Genomic DNA, 17,720 nt, shown 5'->3' with positions numbered 1-17,720 from the left:
CCAACTTCTCGTACCTCATGTCCTATGTGTCCCCTCTGCACTCACTGAGCTCCAGCCAAAGGATCTTTCTTTCCCTTCCTGCCTTAGAGCTGGAACTCAATATTGGTAGGTACTCAATAATGGCTGAATGAATGACTTGGCCTTGTAGGTTTATTGTGGGAAACAAATGTGAAAAAGTCTATGAAGAGCCTATTTAATGTGCCAGGTGCATGGGAGGTATGCAATAAATGCCACTTTTGATCATTTTTGTCTTTGCGTTACCCAGTCTATAATCCTGGTGTTTTTCTCTCCTCTTCTGCCCTAATCTACCTTTCCAGCTCTTCCCATCCAGCCAACTTACTATCCTTGGTTTTTGCATTCCCACAGGTTACAGACCATGTGTGTTGACATCTCTCTTCTCTTCAGTTGGTGCTTAATATGACTTCATCTACTTCCCTGGGTTTTTTCATACATGTCCTCTCCTGAGTAATCTCATTTCTTATTGTGCTTCAATAGTTATACATAGATTCCTGGTCCCAAGGACACTGGGCATATAACAACGTTCTTTCGTGAAATTCCCAAAATAATGGGACTCCTCTGGGAACTTGGTCCCGAGACTACGAAGGGACTCTGCCGCTCATAAAGCACTCTCCTGATCACATCATTATTATGAGGATTTGGAATCAGCAATTCATAAATTATAGCCAATATTTATTGAATACCAACTCTAGGCCAGGCAAAATGCTACATATATTGCCTGACTTTATGAGTTTGATTTTATTAGTATTCCTGTTTTATACTTACTAACTTGGCCAAGGTCACACTGCTAGTGATTTGCAAGTTAGGATTTAAGCCCAGGTGGTCTAATTTCAGATTCCTGCCCTCAACTATGCTTTTATGTTTTATAGTACCTCAGTAGCTATTCCAGGGTCATAGAGTCAACTTTTATTCTTTAGTGTTTGATTTTAAATTTTTTAAATAATAGGCAGTTATAGTTTTTTTAAAAAAAAAAGCTCCAACAGTTCCTCTCTACTATTCTCCCTTACTGCTTCAAATCTCATTTCCCTTGTGGCAACTACTGTTAGCAATATTTTCAGAATTTTTTTCTTATTAGAGGACTTTTCTTTTTAATCTCTTAGTGTGATCCTCCTCTCAGCTTTTTGTCTTCTGAAAAGTCAGCTTCTTCCTAGTTAGTTGGTGAAAGTGTTAAATACAAATGGTTCAGAGGCAGCTTTGATATAAATATGTACAACTCAGGTTGACCCTAAGAGAAAGGTGTTCCACCTACGTCCCAAGCAGACTTCTAAAATTAATTAAATTCCTACCTGTTTGGGACCCATTTACGTGAATATCTGCCTGAAGGAGACCTAATTGTATTCTAAAACTCCAGGCTGATGAATTCTCCAAGTTCCCAGGACCGAAGCTATTATCTGGCAATTTGTCTATGACTGTATCACCTTGATGCTCAGAGAAAAGTGAACAACCACCCTTCCTGGCTAAGGAAATGGGACTCGAGGCTCTTTTCAATGTATGGCTTTATGGACTCAAGAGTCAAATATCTTCTGAACAACATGAAGAAGGTCTTGTTTCTAGATACTTATCTTCCTCTACTCCTCTCTTCCTGAAGAAGAGCTCTATAATTTTTAATCATCAACACAAAAATGCCTCTAGAAATGTCCATGCTTTTCAGCACACAAAGGAGAATTTTCCTACAAAGTGAGGTCACCAGAAGCACAGAGCAGAGAAATCCCAGATGGTACTCTTATTTGATTTCATTTTTAGCATGCTCATATTCAGCAGATGGATTGGAAGGCTGACCTCTCTGACACTTCTGCATCACTGACTGCTACTCCAATTGCCTTTGTGAATGTTTTTTCATAAGGCTTCTCCTGGTACCTCAGAGATTGATGCCTGGTAGCCCGCCCGTGTTATGCTTCATTACACCCAGGCTCTGCATAGTTGAGAGTTGCTGGATTCTATAAAAGGGGAAATCCTAGTTCATCAGCATCTCAAACTTTTCCTGCAATCTCTGAATTGCTTATAACGTCTCAGGGAGCATCATCTTAGCTTTCTGGGTGTACAGCTGATTTGTATCTGTTTTTAACTTATCCTTTCTAATTTTTCTGTTCTATGAATAAATTAAGAATAATATAAAAAAACCTCTAGAAATGGGTAAATTTAACTATTTCCAACATACCTACTAGACACAAGAGTCTAATTATATTAAGGTGAATATTGTTGACTTCTTCCTTGCACTGTAGCCTCAGAGGCTAAAAGCGCAGAGCTGGGGTGGAGTTCCCGATTCTGCCATCGCCTTTACTTTAGAGTAAGCCTCAGGTTCCTGTATGTAAACTGGTGATATCATTAGTGCCTAGCAGTTAGGATTGGTGTGATGGTTAAAGGAGATAATGAACGTCATGTGGTTGTCACAGAATTGGCGTGGAGGAAACACACAGGCAATGTCAGTTTGTAGTATGCTTAATGTATTTTTTGTTATATGTGTATAATATAAATAAAATATAAACCATTAATGATAAATAATTTTGTTTAGTTTTTATCTGCATTGCATGGAAAGTGATTTTTTTTTGAGGAAGAAGTTTTTAGTCATCAGACTGATGCTTTGTTTCAAAACTTTTTATACAATTATTTGACTCACTTTTATAGATCATTACATAATCCACATCCCTATTTAGAGATGCACTCTGTGGAAATGCAGTACCCTCCTCCCCTCCTTCCTGCTGTCTCCAGCTAGTTTATATTTCAGTGATGTGACTAGAGAAAAGAAACTTTCACTCCCCGTGAATGTCCAGCAGGTTTTATGTTTTTCCTGCAGGGTGACCTACACAGCCATTTAGTGAAGTTCTCTGGGATCACTCAATTCTGAAAAGGATTAGGTTGCTTCAATCCTTACATGTTGCTAGTTCTCGCATAATCAGATTTTGGTACATATTTTAATCAAAGCATACTTTTGGCTTAGAAAGCATTGCATATTGAATAGCTTTTTTGCTTGAATCAGATCTCTACCTGAGGCAATGTTGGTGAACTTAGGTTTTAGATGACCAGACTGCTGTTTTATTGTGGAACTCTCCTTAGGAAGTTACTTTTTTTCTTTTTTGTAGATCTAACATAAGGCCAGACTATGCAGACTCCAATTTCCATGAATTCAAGATGCACACCTTCAACCGGGTTACATCCTGCAAGGTCTGCCAGATGCTCCTGAGGTAAGCTTGCTCGGTCTTGTTTTTCTGTTTAAAAGAACTGGTGTAATTACTAAGTGTTTCAGACTCTTCCAACGTCTCAGCCAAAATGTTTTGCAGTGAAGATATTACCTTATCACTTTGGATCCAGCGGATCCTTCCTTGGCCTCGTACCTGTGCGGCCCCTTCAGAACCCCCAGGAAGGCGCGCTCCCTCTGCTAAGATGACTTGGCGCAGCTCTGTCTTCCCTTGTTTTCCTTTCTTGCACCAATGATGTCATATAGGCAGAATTTATCACTTTTTAATGTATTGCTCTCTAATTTTACCTTTCAGAGGAACATTTTATCAAGGCTATTTATGTTTCAAGTGTGGTGCGAGAGCTCACAAAGAGTGTTTGGGAAGAGTAGACAGCTGCGGCAGACTTAATTCTTCTGGTAAGTCGTGTTTGTTGTTGGGATTTTGCTTTTAATTAGGACGTAAAACTTGCCTAACATAATGAAGGCCTAATTTACTCTTCATATGTGTTTAGTGTAACCTATCTGCCTTTGAAACTCATTTATAAGCACAATTAGAAAACTGTTTGAAATTCACGTGACTTTTCTAGTTAGTTACCTGGGAGGTAGAGGGCTTCAAGACAGGCGCAGAAGGTTTCATGTCACCCATTTCATTCACCCCAACCCCTAAATCTCCTTAACATTGTACATATACAGCCAAAACACACAAATAGAGTAACAAAAACAAAACAGAAAAAATGATTTTTCACTTCTATCTTCAGTTCTTCTGTTTCTTCCTTATTCTCTTAAATATTCAGCTCAGAAATGCTAATGATGCCAGAAGTAAACATCGCACAGACCAATTCATGAATTAATGAATTGAATACATTGTCATTTTCCAGCATTTAGCAAAGAGCATATAGCCTTTGGATTTTGTGTAAATATTTTCCCCTTGGTTTTTAAAAATAATGCTCTGTGATTGTTGCATGAACCAGTTTCCAAGATTGTTGGCAATTATGCATTCAGTAGCCTTTTGCCTCTCTCTGCTCCTCTTGGGCTCTCTCACTTCTCTTTCTTTTCTGGCCCCTTTATTCTTTCTCTTTCTTCTTCTTTCTCTTTGTCCTTTTCCCCTGAGTTTCTCTGTGTTTTATCAATAAGACCTTTCAAAATCAGTAAAACTTTTTGAACAGAAGAAAGAGATCTTTAACAGCTTGAGTTCAAAAGGTAGCCATGTCAACCTTTGATTCTCCCAAAGGAAAAGGTGGACATTGAATTACTTTGGAAATATGAAGAAGAGTGAAACAGAGAATAATAGCTCATTTCAGAGCTGAGTTCAGAAAATAGACATTTGTAGAAAAGATGTGGATCCTATTAGAGGAGTGAGATCATAGCACATTCCTCTCACTTTGCTCCTTCAGCAGACATTTTTTAAGGGCCCCAGGAGCCATTCTCTATACGAGGCATGGGCAGCTGCAAGGAGAAAGATGCCGGCATTAGTTGAGCACTTACACTGCACCTGCCCTGCCTGGCCTCTGCCAGGCCCTCCTGCGTGGACTCACTCACTCCTCAGAACAGCCCTTCCCGGGTTCTGATGGAGGCAGAGGGCTTATGTGACTTGCTCAAGGTCTGGTACGTAAAGGAAACAACGTTAGCACCTATTAATGTTTCTGAAGGTCAGAAACGGTTTACAATGTTGTAAAATATAAAAAGAAATATATTATTATTGTTATTCTTCAATTGTCTACCTGATAGAATTTATCACAAATTTTTGTTGTTCCATCTTTATGTGCCCCATCCTTACATCTCTTTGAGGACAATTAACATGTTATTTGCTCATGGCAGGCTAATGTATTTGTATAAACCCCACAGCCCCGTCTTACGAGTTTCAGTCTGTGAGGGATGTACAGTGCCCTCATAGTTGGCGTGGTTCTTGCATTCTAAAGGCAATAGTGTAGGAGAATAGTTTCAAGTCAAGCAGAAATGATTGAAAATCTAGCTTTGCTATTTATAGCTGGCTACATGAGCTTTGGAAGTTACTTAAACATTCTGAGTTTCCGCTTATTCATCTGTAAAATGGAAACTAGAGGATTATTGTGAGGATCAAATGAAATAAAGTTGATGCTTAGCACAGTGCCTAGGCACAATAAAAAAAAGTATTTTAATCCAAGATGTTATGATAAGAAGTCAATTTTTTTTAAAGGGATAGGCTTAAACTATTTTTGTTGTTTTTAGGATGTGGAGCAAATGTGAATAGAAAAATTAGTGAACACTGAACTTTGAAGTAATATACATGAATGACATTAAAAGGCTTTAAAATTTTTAACTTTATGTAAAAAGAAAGTCAATAGGAAATGGTTGGGAATTCTGGTCTAGCCACATACAAGAGTGGCATATGCCCAGCATCTGTTCTTGAGTCATTATTTCAGCGTGTTCTGTCCTTAGATGAGTTGCTCTGTGTGGGGAGACAGCCTGTGACGTCAGTAAAGCCCACCAGCTCTGGGGTCTTGGTCTGGTTTGACTCCAGCTGCGCTGCTTACTTGCTGGGTGGCTCTGGACCCCAGTTGCTTAACTTTTATAACTCTTAGTTTTGTCCCTTATAAAATAGGAATAATCATAGCACCTACCCTTTAAAAGTTGGTACTTTTAAAGTGCCAGGTACTCTTCTAAGTACTTTATCACTATTAACTCATTTTGTCCTATAAAATTTTTGTCAAGTTGGTATCATTGCTATTCTTACCTTACAGATGAGAAATGGAGGCACAGAGAAATAAGTAACCTGTCTGAGTTGCTTAATCAATAGAGTGAAGATTCAAATTGAGGCAGTCCAACTCCTGAGTTTGTTCTTAACCCCTGGCCTAGGACCCCAGTCCTGTGAATTAGCTGTGATGATATGTCAGATGTGTCAAATGCACAGGACCTAACCCTAGGAACTAATCATGTGTTTGGTTTTTCTCTGTGAAAGGAAGAGATTCTCTAATAGTTGGGTTTTTTTTAAGCAAAAACACTTTTGAATTCAATTAAATTCCTAACTACCAAATGTGTTTAGATTGAAATGTTTTGAAGTCCTATGAGAAACTTAGACATCCTTGGGGATCATGCCTGCCCTCTCCTCCTGGAAATCTCAGAACTGGAAGAAATTTTGACACCTTAAGTTCTAGGGCCTCTTACTTTAAAATGAAGAAACTGAATCATTAAAATGTGAAAAGAGCACGATTGTTGGGGCTGGCCTGGTGGCACAGCAGTTAAGTTCGCACATTTCGCTTCAGCAGCCCAGAGTTCGCCAGTTTGGATCCTGGGTGCGGACCTATGCACTGCTTGTAAAGCCATGCTGTGGCAGGTGTCCCACATATAAAGTAGAGGAACCCTGGGCTGCTGAAGCAGAACGTGCAAACTCAACCTCTGTGCCTCCGGGCCGGCCCCAAAAATGTTTTTTTAAACCTCTGGCTAGAATTGTTTCTTGAAGTTTTAAACATAATTCCCTTGCTCTCTTGATTCTTTCTCTGCCTTGCATCCTTGTGTTGTCCTCCGTTCTCTTTCTGTTGTGAGCATCTGTGTCCTTGTTCTTATTCTCTCTTTTTCTCTTTCTCCCTTCCTCTCCCTCTCTCTCTCCCTTTCCTTGTCTCCTCTGTTTCTGTCTTTTCCTCCTCAAGATTTTTAGGAGGCCAATGGCATTGAACGCCCATAGTCGGTTAATCGGTAGTATGAAGTAGTAAGAATCTTCCCAGGAGGCTTCCCTTTTTTGCCTTCAGATTAGGATTTGCTGGATCGCCCTTATAAATAAAGGGGCCTTAGCTTCAGAGTGAAGAAGAATCTCTGTTACAGCTCTATCAGAAGCCTTCCCTCTTGCACTCCCAAACAGATGTCCTCTAAAAGTTGGAAGTCATGACATCCTCTCCTCAAAATCACCCCTTCCTGCATTGATGTAGGAAGTAACCATGGGTAGCATGTGAGTTTGAGCTTGGGGGGTCTGATGGGAGTGTGGTCAAATAGGTAGTATTTTGAGATCATGGGCAAACTAGACTTTATAGGCTATTTCCCAGCCAGCAGAGAAACCCAAAATTGGCTTACATTTTGCACAGTCCTTTGTTTCGGCTTCCAGGAAGGGATGCCGCAGGAACTGTTTGCAACAGTTCAGCAATATTGTCTTCTGTGACTGGCATATTTGGGGAAATGTGGGTGTGGGGGAGGAGGGCAGGAGAAAAGACAAGATGTATCAGGGGCTGGAGACATAGTTAACTTGAACGGGGCTTTTGTTTGGAGAAGTGTGTGATTATCATTTCAAGAGAACTTGACTTTGGGGGACGTCATCCCAACAGCTAAATTTAAAGCAAGTGAATAGTATTAATTTAAGACACACTCAAATGCTTACATAATTCAGCTTCCCCCATAAAATTAAATCATAGATGGTTTGAGATCGACCCCAACTTCACAGAGCTTTATAGCTCCATTGCTTAACACAGTCTAAATATATTCTCAAGAGACAAGAAGACTGGCTCCGTGTGAGTCAGGAGTTCACTTGTGGTCCAGAAAGCTGTGGCTAGTAAGAATGGTGGAGTTATTATAAGCATTGGATAGTTGGGATAGAAGGAAATTCCAAAAAGTGGAGCATGCCGTGTTCATTCAACATTGGACATGTTTATAGATAAGGGAGTGGCTGGGTGGAGAAGAGGTACTAGTTGAACAAAATGACACAGTAACCCAGAGGCTAAATGAAAGCCAGAGAATCTTTCACTCTGCCTTTTAGTTGCCAAATCCACTGGTCATCACATTTCAGGCCTTACCTCATTGACCTTTCTCTTTCATGTGGCCATTAACCATTGTCCGTTACACTCTCCTTCACATCCCACCACATCCTCCCATGCCACCTTTTGGAGATCTAATTAATTTCACTGGTATTAGCTGCAAACTACACCCCAGGTAGATAAGGCTCTATTCACATATAAGGCACTTTTCCTGAACTCTGGATTAAAAATTTCCATCTTCTCTTTACATATCCCTTCCCAGATGTCCTGCAGTGACTTCAAATTTCACATATCTAAAACCAGCTTCATTAGTGACTACCACAGACTTCCTCCTCCTATTCCTTGTCCTAGTTAAAGGTCCACCATTCATACACTCACCCAAATCTGAGTATCAGCCTTGACTTACCCCCTGCTTCATCTTCATTCACTTACCTATTCTTAGTTCTCCTCCTGAGTCTCTCTGGGATACACTGATATGGTATTGCTATAGACAAAAAAAATCTCATTGTCTCTTGTTTGGACAACTACAAAAGCCTCCCAACTCCTTGCTGTTGATCTTACTCCTATACAATTTCCAACATGATCTTTATTAAAGTCAAGTCTGATGTGTCTCTCTTCTGCTCACTATACTTTCCATTCCTTACAGAATAATGTCCAAAATTCAATTAGACTATGAGCCTCTTGCTAATAAGTACCATGCTTCATTGATGTTCTGACCTCTGGGAAGCCATGGTGGATGGATGAGTGAGTGGATAGACTGGCAAATAGAAGGACAGATTCATGAGCAAAACTGTAGTGCACCAGGGTTCCTGGGCCCTGAAAATCATGGTAGTCTTAGAGCCAGAAGCAGGAGAAGGTTGTAGAAGACTATACAGATTTTGGTTTCACCCTCATGGAAACTAGAGCTTGACTGGATGTAGAATAAGTAGAATAAAAACCTTGTCTGAATCCCTGGCTGATACTTTAAGACTGAAAGATAGAAAACTGGGTAGACCTTTTGCATTCCTTTCTAGTGTTTATGCAAGAAAAGGCTCATGCCCTGAGCATTAATCATCAGGCCTTTGACAAGGGACACCCAGCTTAGGTTAATAAGTAGCAAGAAAGTGAACCAGCTCACACAACACCTGATGACAAAAATACCTCTATTTCTGGAGAAATCTACTCCCTGATCCAGTCAATTCCAGTTTTAGATTTCTTGCTTGGATCTTACTTTTCCTCTCCTTGAAATACACTCCCTTTTCTCTCTAAAGGTCCAAGATCCTACCCTTCTTTTACTTCTTCTCTAAGCTCTTTGCCAATCATTTAACCTCACCTTGACCACCCAATAGTAGTCTGATTTTAATTATCTTCTACTTAGTTTATGTGTAGTTTTTATGTATTTGTCAAGGTTATGCTGCGTTGTAGTAACTAAAAACCCCCAAATCCCAGTGGCTTTAATGAATAAAAGTTTATTTCTCATACACACACTGTTTGCTGTGGGTTCCATGGCCCTCCAGGATAAACTCCCTTCGAAGTAATGGCTTAGGGATCCAAGCGAGTTCCATCTTGTGACTCTGCCAATTCAACACATGGCCTCCAGGGTTGCTGCTCTTAAGACCCATGAACTAGAAGTGAGCAATGCCATTTTGTTTTATCATGGTCCATTGGTTAAAACTGGTCATATGGCATCAACTTAATTACAAGGGAAGCTGGAAAATGTAGGGGAACACGTGGACTATTTGGTGAGCACTACTGTCTCTGCCACTTTTTATTTCCTCTAGTAGGTTAAAATGCTCCTTCACTGTGGGGAATGTATTTCTGATCTTTTGTAGTCACCCCTTAGTCCCAAGTCTGAAGTCAGGGTGCTTAATATCATATTGTTATTCCTTTTCCCCAAATAGGAATATTTCAACCCAAATACAATCCTTAATAGTGTTGAATGTGGCTAAATACTAACCATTAAGCATTCAAAATAGGTCTTGGGCACTTCTTTTTGTGGACGTTAAGCTTTCTTTGGATGTTGTCTTCTTTGGGTTCAGAAACCTTTTATATTTCATGCTCTGTATCCTTTAAATTTATCTAGTCTTCATTCATCCTTGAAATAATTATTTGGCGAAAATACAGTGCATTTCTGAATGAAGGAAGTAATTCATTCAAATTAATATTTGACGATGATAGATTTTTAACTCAAGTACATTTGAAGTATGGAAAGAAGGTGTTTTTAAGTTTTGTTTATACTTATAAGACAAACTATGCAATATGGAAACAAATTTGAAGGTTGGGTGATTAGTTTATGTTGTAACACTTGAGAATTTGCGTGGATATAAAGAATAGGCAGTTTCCCTGTCTTTCTGCTGAACTTGAGTTGACTCCTTCACATTTACCATGGCAACCTCAACGATCAACACGTCCACGGACTCTGAAGTGTGCTGCCAAAACTTTCCAACTTTAATAATGAATAGGTATGAGCTCCATTATAGGAGACTCTCAACAAGTCACTGCACAGCTGATATAATTCTAAAGCGGCATTTCTTTCTCCCAGTACACCGCCGTGAAGGCCTAGTCCTAAACTACAACCCTTGGGAACATTTGTTTTTTTCCCCTGTTGTAATGTATGGCCAAACCTCTTTGGTCCCCTTCTTCCCCTGGCATTGATCAACATAGCTTGCTTTGCATCCCCTCAGTTTAAAGAAAGAAAGTAACATTGCAAGGCAAATATTGCTGGAGCAGACGACTTTGGTTTAATGCATCTTTTCCTTTAGTGGGAATGCAAGCCTCAGCTGCTCTAATATTTAACCGAAGCAGATCCCCATTTGCTTATCTGTTTAATCGCAATTTATCTAGGCCAGCTGCTGCTCCTGCTGCCGCTGTAGCTACTCCTAATTGGAAGGAAGTTGCCTTGGTATCCTGATGGTTTAAACCTGCAAGATTGCTACCTAGAACCTGCACCCCAATGAGTCTTTTATAAATAGTATTGCAGTATTTTATCATAAGAGATGAACTTTTAGAACAATTTTATTTCAGCCTTCTACCACTAGGCATTTTATCACATTACTTTTACATGAGCTGAGGCTTGATCATTGATTTCATAACCAAAAAAATGGCATTGGTTGTACTTAATATTACTTAAAGTCTTTTACATAAATTAGTCTTTTTTAACTTATCAAGGCAATTTTATACTCTAAGGTAGTTATTATTTCTTCCATTTAACTGTTTGAGTCAGTTTAAGGGTATATTAATAATTATTAAAGTGACCTAGAAACTATTATATGGTTGGATTCCTGTTAGAGCTCCTGGAAAGACCTGAAATCAAAGCCTCTTTCCAAATATTATGTATAGTTTTTTCTTTTTCAAAATATTGCTGTAGATCTGAGTGGTGAACATAGCATTTGTGCAACTTCCTCCACAATTTGATTAGTATAACTGTCTTTTAGTTTTAATGTTTCACAAAAATAGCATGTTAGCCATGATGACAAGGCACCTTCAAAAGCTATACTGGTAATTACTTCTCTGTGGCCTCTTTTGAGACGAACAATCTTACTGGACATTGGTTTTCTTAGTCTTAAGAAATAGAACTTCAGATAAGAGACAAAGCAAATTGTGTAATAGTCTATGCACTGAGAGCCGCTTGTATTGAAAAAACAAATATAATAGGACTGAATTTTATGTTTAAACAAATGAATTATATGATGTGAGTCTAAAGCCTCAGTGAAAATCATTTCTCTTACATAAATGTGCACATTGAGCCTGTACTGACATGGAAGGTGAAGTTTGCAAAGGCTCCCAGCCCCTCAGTAACACCACTTACATTAAACCAGTTGGGACAGGATGAAAGAATGCAAGGTATAAACCCCTTGAGGGCCTGTGAGTCACCATCTAGAAAGGTTCTTGAAAGGGTAAAAACATTATATAGTTTGATCAATAGGAGCCTGAGAAATAGGCCGCAGGGTAAAGACAAGTTGAGGATTAAAAACGTTTGCAAACTTGAAGAAGTGAATTGCTATCCTAAGGAAGTTCCCAGGAGAAAAAGAGAGAGACGGAAAGAGATTTTTTGATCAGATCTCAACCAGCAACCCTTCTATTTGGTCAGAATTCAGCCAAAATAGATTCGATGATTATCAGCCCTTGTTATCTTAGTCCTGATGCAGAACCGTGGCGCACACACAGGTTTTTAGACATGTAAGTGCCCGCCATAGTAGTCTTGGGTACAAATTAAGAGGAAGTAAAGATTGGTCCTGCAGACTTAAGATTAGAGCAACTTTTCTATAGAGTGCTTCCTCAAAGAGGTTCTTATCCCAGCCAGTATTAACTTTTACTTTGAAAATGTATGAAACGGTGTTACCATGGGGTTTTCTTCTCTCTCATCACTGTTATTTTCGTATAAGTTAATAAGCTGTTGCTGTAGTATGTCCATCAGAATTTAGATTATGTTCGTAAAGGAGGCAATCAGTTCAACGGTATGGCCACTAGAGCAGGTATAAAAGAATAAGTAAAGGGGCCTGGCTAAGAATTTCTGAGCTAAGAACCAATTCTAAGAGTTATTTCCAGTCCTTTGGCGTTTGCCCTGTCCTCAGAAAACTTACAGAACTGTACCATGAGCTATGACTAAATAAAAGCTCAGACTTTCAAGAGCCGTTATTTGTGTGCTTTACCCAGTACGAGCAGATCCGAGTGTGAACTGCTCTATGCCAAGTCCATGGAAGAAATGGGCTTCTTTCCTGGTTGGCTAGGTAGAGGGTAGGGGTGGATGTGTTGGCCATGAGGACAGGAAGTAATGGCAAGGAAAGGGTGTGTCACAATTAAGGAGCCATGTCCTTAGAGTTGGAGTTGCATCCAGCACAAAGCCCCTTTTCCACTCTTCCTGTCTGGGTTACGCAAAGGAGGCTGTGTATAGAGCAGTTCTCAGTACATCCATTCAGTGTTGTGAGGAAAGCTAATTCTCTTGAAAGAAGATTCTCTTCAAAGAAAGAAAGTAGGAGACAATAAGAAGTGGGAGAAATGAAGGAGAGGGAATTGGGTAAGGTGGTAAGCCAAATGTAGTTTGTTCCTCACTTTGTGCCAGTCCCATTCATGCCCCGATTGGACCTCGCACGCTCTTGAGTTCTGTGATAGATGCTCATTCACGCAGGGAGCTGGCCAGCTTGCACTTGAATCCTATGCAACAAGATATGAAGAGCCTGTAAATGAGGGTCTTCTGGTCCTGGACCTGTTTTCTGGGTAAAAAGGTATGAGTTTCTGCATAGCTAGATGACCACCTTAGATCCCATCATTTCTTCTTCCCAAGGAGCACCCAGATGACCCCCATGGAGCATGGTGTGACAACTGCTGCCACATGGGTTGTCACTGAGTTTAAGGGAAAAATTAATACATTTATAGCATTTATAAAAGACCTACTTTACAAGGACATAAAAACACTTCTACGCACAGTCAGAAAAAAATACTTTTGAGTTGAAATTAAAGTACACACTCATTTATGAACAGTGAACCTGAAAGATCTGAGGTTTTTCCCATTTTCGAGGTCGTTTAGAAATTCAAAGCTTTCCTCAGTCTCCTTGGATGGAAGTCTTAAAGTCCCCTCCTGTTTGGTATTACCTGCAGTTTGTGATTCCCAGTTCAAGCCCTTTCTTTGTCTAAGTCACCAATAGAAGAAAGTAGTTTAGGGCTATGCTGGCATGTAGGTCTTTCTGGTTAAACCAGTGAAACAGGTATCCCAACTGTTCTGTTAGGAAGCCAAGTTCACCTGACCGGGGTTCTAAGTCTGGGCACAATGTCCAGCCAAATAGTATTTCATAGATCCTCTCCCCAAACCCGTCCTCTTAGGCAGCCTTGCTTCTGTAACATTGTATATTTCTAACTGGGAGGAAGAGAGAAATGAAATAGCTTTCTGTCCAGGAATACTCCTTTGTAAAGACCGACTTCAGACCTGGCAAAGATGCCTTCACAGAAGACAGGTATCTATGAAAACTAGGGTGATGGGGTTTGAAACTGGCAAAGGAATACAGGCTTAGTTTTTCTGCAGAAAGGTGACTTTTTGCCCATCAGTCTTCCCATTTCCATTAATTAGGAGTAGTTCCTTAAAAAAAAGTCCTGTTCCATGCCCCAGGCCGTCTTCCTGTGTAAAGCAATCTGTGGCAGCTAGTCAGATGTTCTGCAGGAGTTTTCCCCATGAGCTCTGGTTGTGGGGTTTCTTGGAACCTCTTATAGAGACTTGCCCTTTCCTGATGTTTCCTTCAGTTTCTTCTTCTCCTTCTTTAGAGGATCATTTTAGATGGGAGAACCATAGACATAGGCCCAAGATGATGAGGTGTTTTCTTGCACAGTCTGGAGAAGTTCCAGTGTATAGAGGTGCTCCTGAGTATAGGAAAAGAAGTAAAAATACTATCCACTAGCTTTTCCACGTGCAGTGTGTATCTTTACTCTCAGAGGAACCCTCTACCTTCCTGCCACATTACTCACCTGAAGATCTCAGGGCCCTTTCTGTTAGTCATTTTCAGGAACTAAAATGTAATAAAGAGATTATTGTTTCTATTTATAGACAAGTAAACTAAGGATGAGAGGAAAATTAGCATTGGAATTGAATCCTGTCACTTTTTTATTTCCGTCTTTAAATCTTTAATTCCCCCCAAATTAAAAATAAGAGTTGTAGCCACTTAATAAAAAAAATCATATGAATATTATACTGTGTTAAATTTGCAGTTGTTATGAATAGTCCCTGTAATACCTTTGTAACTTAGTGTCTTTAGATTCTTAAAACTAGGTGTGTTGAAAGAAAGATTCCCACCTGGCTTTCTCTTATGCATATAAATTTAGTGTGAGCCCCTGTTTTAGGGAGCTTTACGTGGTTGAATTAACATTGCTTAATAAACAGGTGAAAAAGTTAAGCATAACCTAGAAGTCATTTAGAACCATGAGTCACTTTCCTGACAAGCCAATAAGGCAAAGGAACCCAGGTTGCAAAACAGTTCCTAGCCCGGCCTGAGGGACCCTGGAAATATATTACAGGTACCAGTTAGGAAAACAAAGCAGTAGTGTTTGGACCACGCTGCAGAGAGTAAGGCTGCTAACCAGACAAGATAACTGTACACTGACAATGCCAATTTTTACGTTTGTTTCAGAACAAGGGACGCTCAAACCGTCGGAGGTAAGATTAACATTTAAAATTTTTTATCTAACTTTTGCAATTTGGGTTGTTTGCTGACTTAAGCAGGCTTGAGCTTTTAGAATGTTAACTGTGCCTTTAAAAATGGTTAGAAACAGAGATAGTGTGAGCAACCAAGTGCTTGTAAGTGAGACGTGCAGGTTAAATCAGAGGAGTTTTCACAGTCAAAAGACATTAGGCAGAGGAAAAATGTGAATATTTAATCTAAGAATGTGTATGAAAGGGGACATTTCAGAATCTTACTTATTCAGATAAATTTCAAATAAGTATTGTAGCAATGTTGTGGTGTTAATGTAGGGATCTATTTCCCTAGTCCCTGCTACAGAATCCCACAGAACCGAGGTTTATAAAACTTAATGCATCTGAAGGCATTCCCTTGGAATGAATAGCTTTGATCATGTTAGTACAGAAGACGGTGGCTCTCGTCCCAGGAAGTCGGTAGACCTGTCCTTGTCATGAAACATTGTGTTGCTGCCCAATGTTTGTACAACCGAAAAGTTCTAATGTTATTCCCCTAAGGATATGGTTTCCTGTTTCTAGTAGTTTTCCATTTGAAAACAAACATGATTTGTATCATGTTGTGTTGATCAAATCAAGATCTGATAACATTTCCTTTTGGTTTAACACGGAGTCTAAGGACTAATGGCTTAAAAGTGTGTAATCCTTATCACCTCTTAGAATGAAGCTAATTTTTTAAAAAATAAGAAAGAATGAAAGATATGGCAGATTTTCAGACAACCATTGCCTTGGCCTTCAACCAAAAGTAACCAATTTCTTACCTCCCCAAAATAATGTCATAGCAAAGAAAAATTAAATGTAAAATGTGTGTGATTAGTTATGTGAACCAAAAGTACACATATTTTGGTTTTCAGAATAAAAGAATGACAAAAAACATTGTGCCAAATTATTTTAACACAACAATTATATCTCATTAAGAGTGAGGTAATATTAGTATGTTTTTAATAGGCTGGCATTTAAATAGTTGGTAAAAATAATGAAAAGTACATCAAGATGTCAGATAAAAGGTAATTGTTTCTACTTGTTTGCATAAGCTCATAATTTGTACATATGGGGTATCAAGAGTGTGATATGAGGAAATTCATATGCACCTCTTCAGTGTATCAGTTGACTATATTTTAGAATCTAGAATCTAGATCAAGAAATGCATAATATAATAATATTTTTAAAATAGGCCACACGAGCTCTTTTAGGGCTAAAATAAATTAACAGAAAATTTCTTTGTGTTGGGTCGACAGGTAAGATTTTTCATCAGGGCTATAAGGATTCTTCCAGTAGTGCCAATGAAGATCTTGGAAGGCAGCCTTTTTTCTCTTATTCTCACGCTGTTGTTAGATTATTGAGACAGATCTCCTTGTAGAGCTCTGAGCTCAGTGTTATTTTACATTTGTCCTATCAGATAAATCCTATTAGATATATGGATCATTTTTTGCCAGGGAAGATGATTTCACTTGATTTAATTTTAGTAATGTGAAGTGGGTGTATTTACAGAAGGAAAATGTGCTAATATGAAGTGGTTAATAATTTTCACGTAATACTAAATAATTCTCTCCAGGCCTTTTTATACTGTTAAAAATTGCATGTAAGCCTATTATGAAAGGAATTAATTTTCATGTTGATTTTTTAAAATGTAGCATCAGTTGCTTAACTTTTGAATATAATAAGTATAATATTTATTTAATGGGTGATTCTGCTAATAATCTCTACTTTGGATGGATAATTATGATAAGCTCTTATACTGGCCAACCCTTTTTTAAGCTTTAGCTTGGTTTAAGGGAGAAGTGTAGCAAAAGAACATTAAGAAGCATCTTTCACTCTATACCTTCCCATGGGGACTGTGTGGAAGGTGCTTTACTGTCCAAGGCAGATGGTTAAATGATGTGCAAGAGTCTTCCCAGCGGTAGAGATGAAGCCCTTTTGTAATCTGTGTGATTTTTTTTCCCTCTCCTGAAGATAATCTTTTTCTTCATGTACCAGTTTGTGGTCTTATTCTCTTCCCCTTTCAATAGCCGTAATTATGAGTTTATTATTTTTAATTTTATACTTCATTCTCAAGGTAGGTGCGTTTTCAGTAGCCACAAGATCAATGAGCCTCATAACCACACCTGGGATGTTCATCTTCCATCCCATTCTGGAGTGGACATTCAGAAGCCACCTCCAGGTCCAGGAAGCATGGTTATCATTACATATCTATTTAATACATATCCGTTTTAAATCTATTCCTTAATGTGAGGTTTTCTACCTTTAAAACAGGTAGAAGAACCAAAGCCAGTTCCATATAGCAAAGGAAGCTTTGCTTGTTTTGTTGGTGAAATCAACAGAGAGAATTAGGTTTCTCACAAAAGAGGCAAGAAGAGAGATTGTTGGATGGTAAAGGTATTTATTTTAGAGAAAGACAAGGTCATAGGGAATAAAACAAGAAATAAAATTAGGTTGGTTGGTTGTTTGATTTTCCTGCTTCTAGGTAGATCAAAGGAGATTGAGAAGGTTCTGAAGGTTCTGATTCCCCTCATCTCGTGGGGCTCCCAGGATGGCCACTAGACGTGCTCCCCTCCCCCTGCTGGGGACAAGGTTTTGTCCATCTCTGTCCCAGGCTTTTGAGAATATAGGTGGGGGAGGGGAGTATGTTGAATGGGGTGTAACAGAATGACAA

At 39.1% G+C, this 17,720-nt stretch overlaps 1 protein-coding gene across 3 annotated transcripts in view; it reads left to right on the top strand.

Annotated features, from left to right (window-relative positions):
• VAV3 (vav guanine nucleotide exchange factor 3) overlaps positions 1-17,720 on the top strand; it is a 350,711-nt gene that overhangs the window by 222,822 nt on the left and 110,169 nt on the right. For all 3 annotated transcript variants that reach the window (XM_046645400.1, XM_046645401.1, XM_046645402.1), the window contains exons 16-18: positions 3,099-3,200; positions 3,510-3,610; positions 15,006-15,031. In XM_046645400.1, the coding sequence (XP_046501356.1) occupies positions 3,099-3,200; positions 3,510-3,610; positions 15,006-15,031 (229 nt within the window). The remainder of the gene's footprint in view (positions 1-3,098; positions 3,201-3,509; positions 3,611-15,005; positions 15,032-17,720) is intronic.

This window comes from Equus quagga, chromosome 18, assembly GCF_021613505.1.
Source record: "Equus quagga isolate Etosha38 chromosome 18, UCLA_HA_Equagga_1.0, whole genome shotgun sequence".
NCBI lineage: Eukaryota > Metazoa > Chordata > Mammalia > Perissodactyla > Equidae > Equus > Equus quagga.
This window is presented reverse-complemented; position numbering and strand designations above follow the sequence as displayed.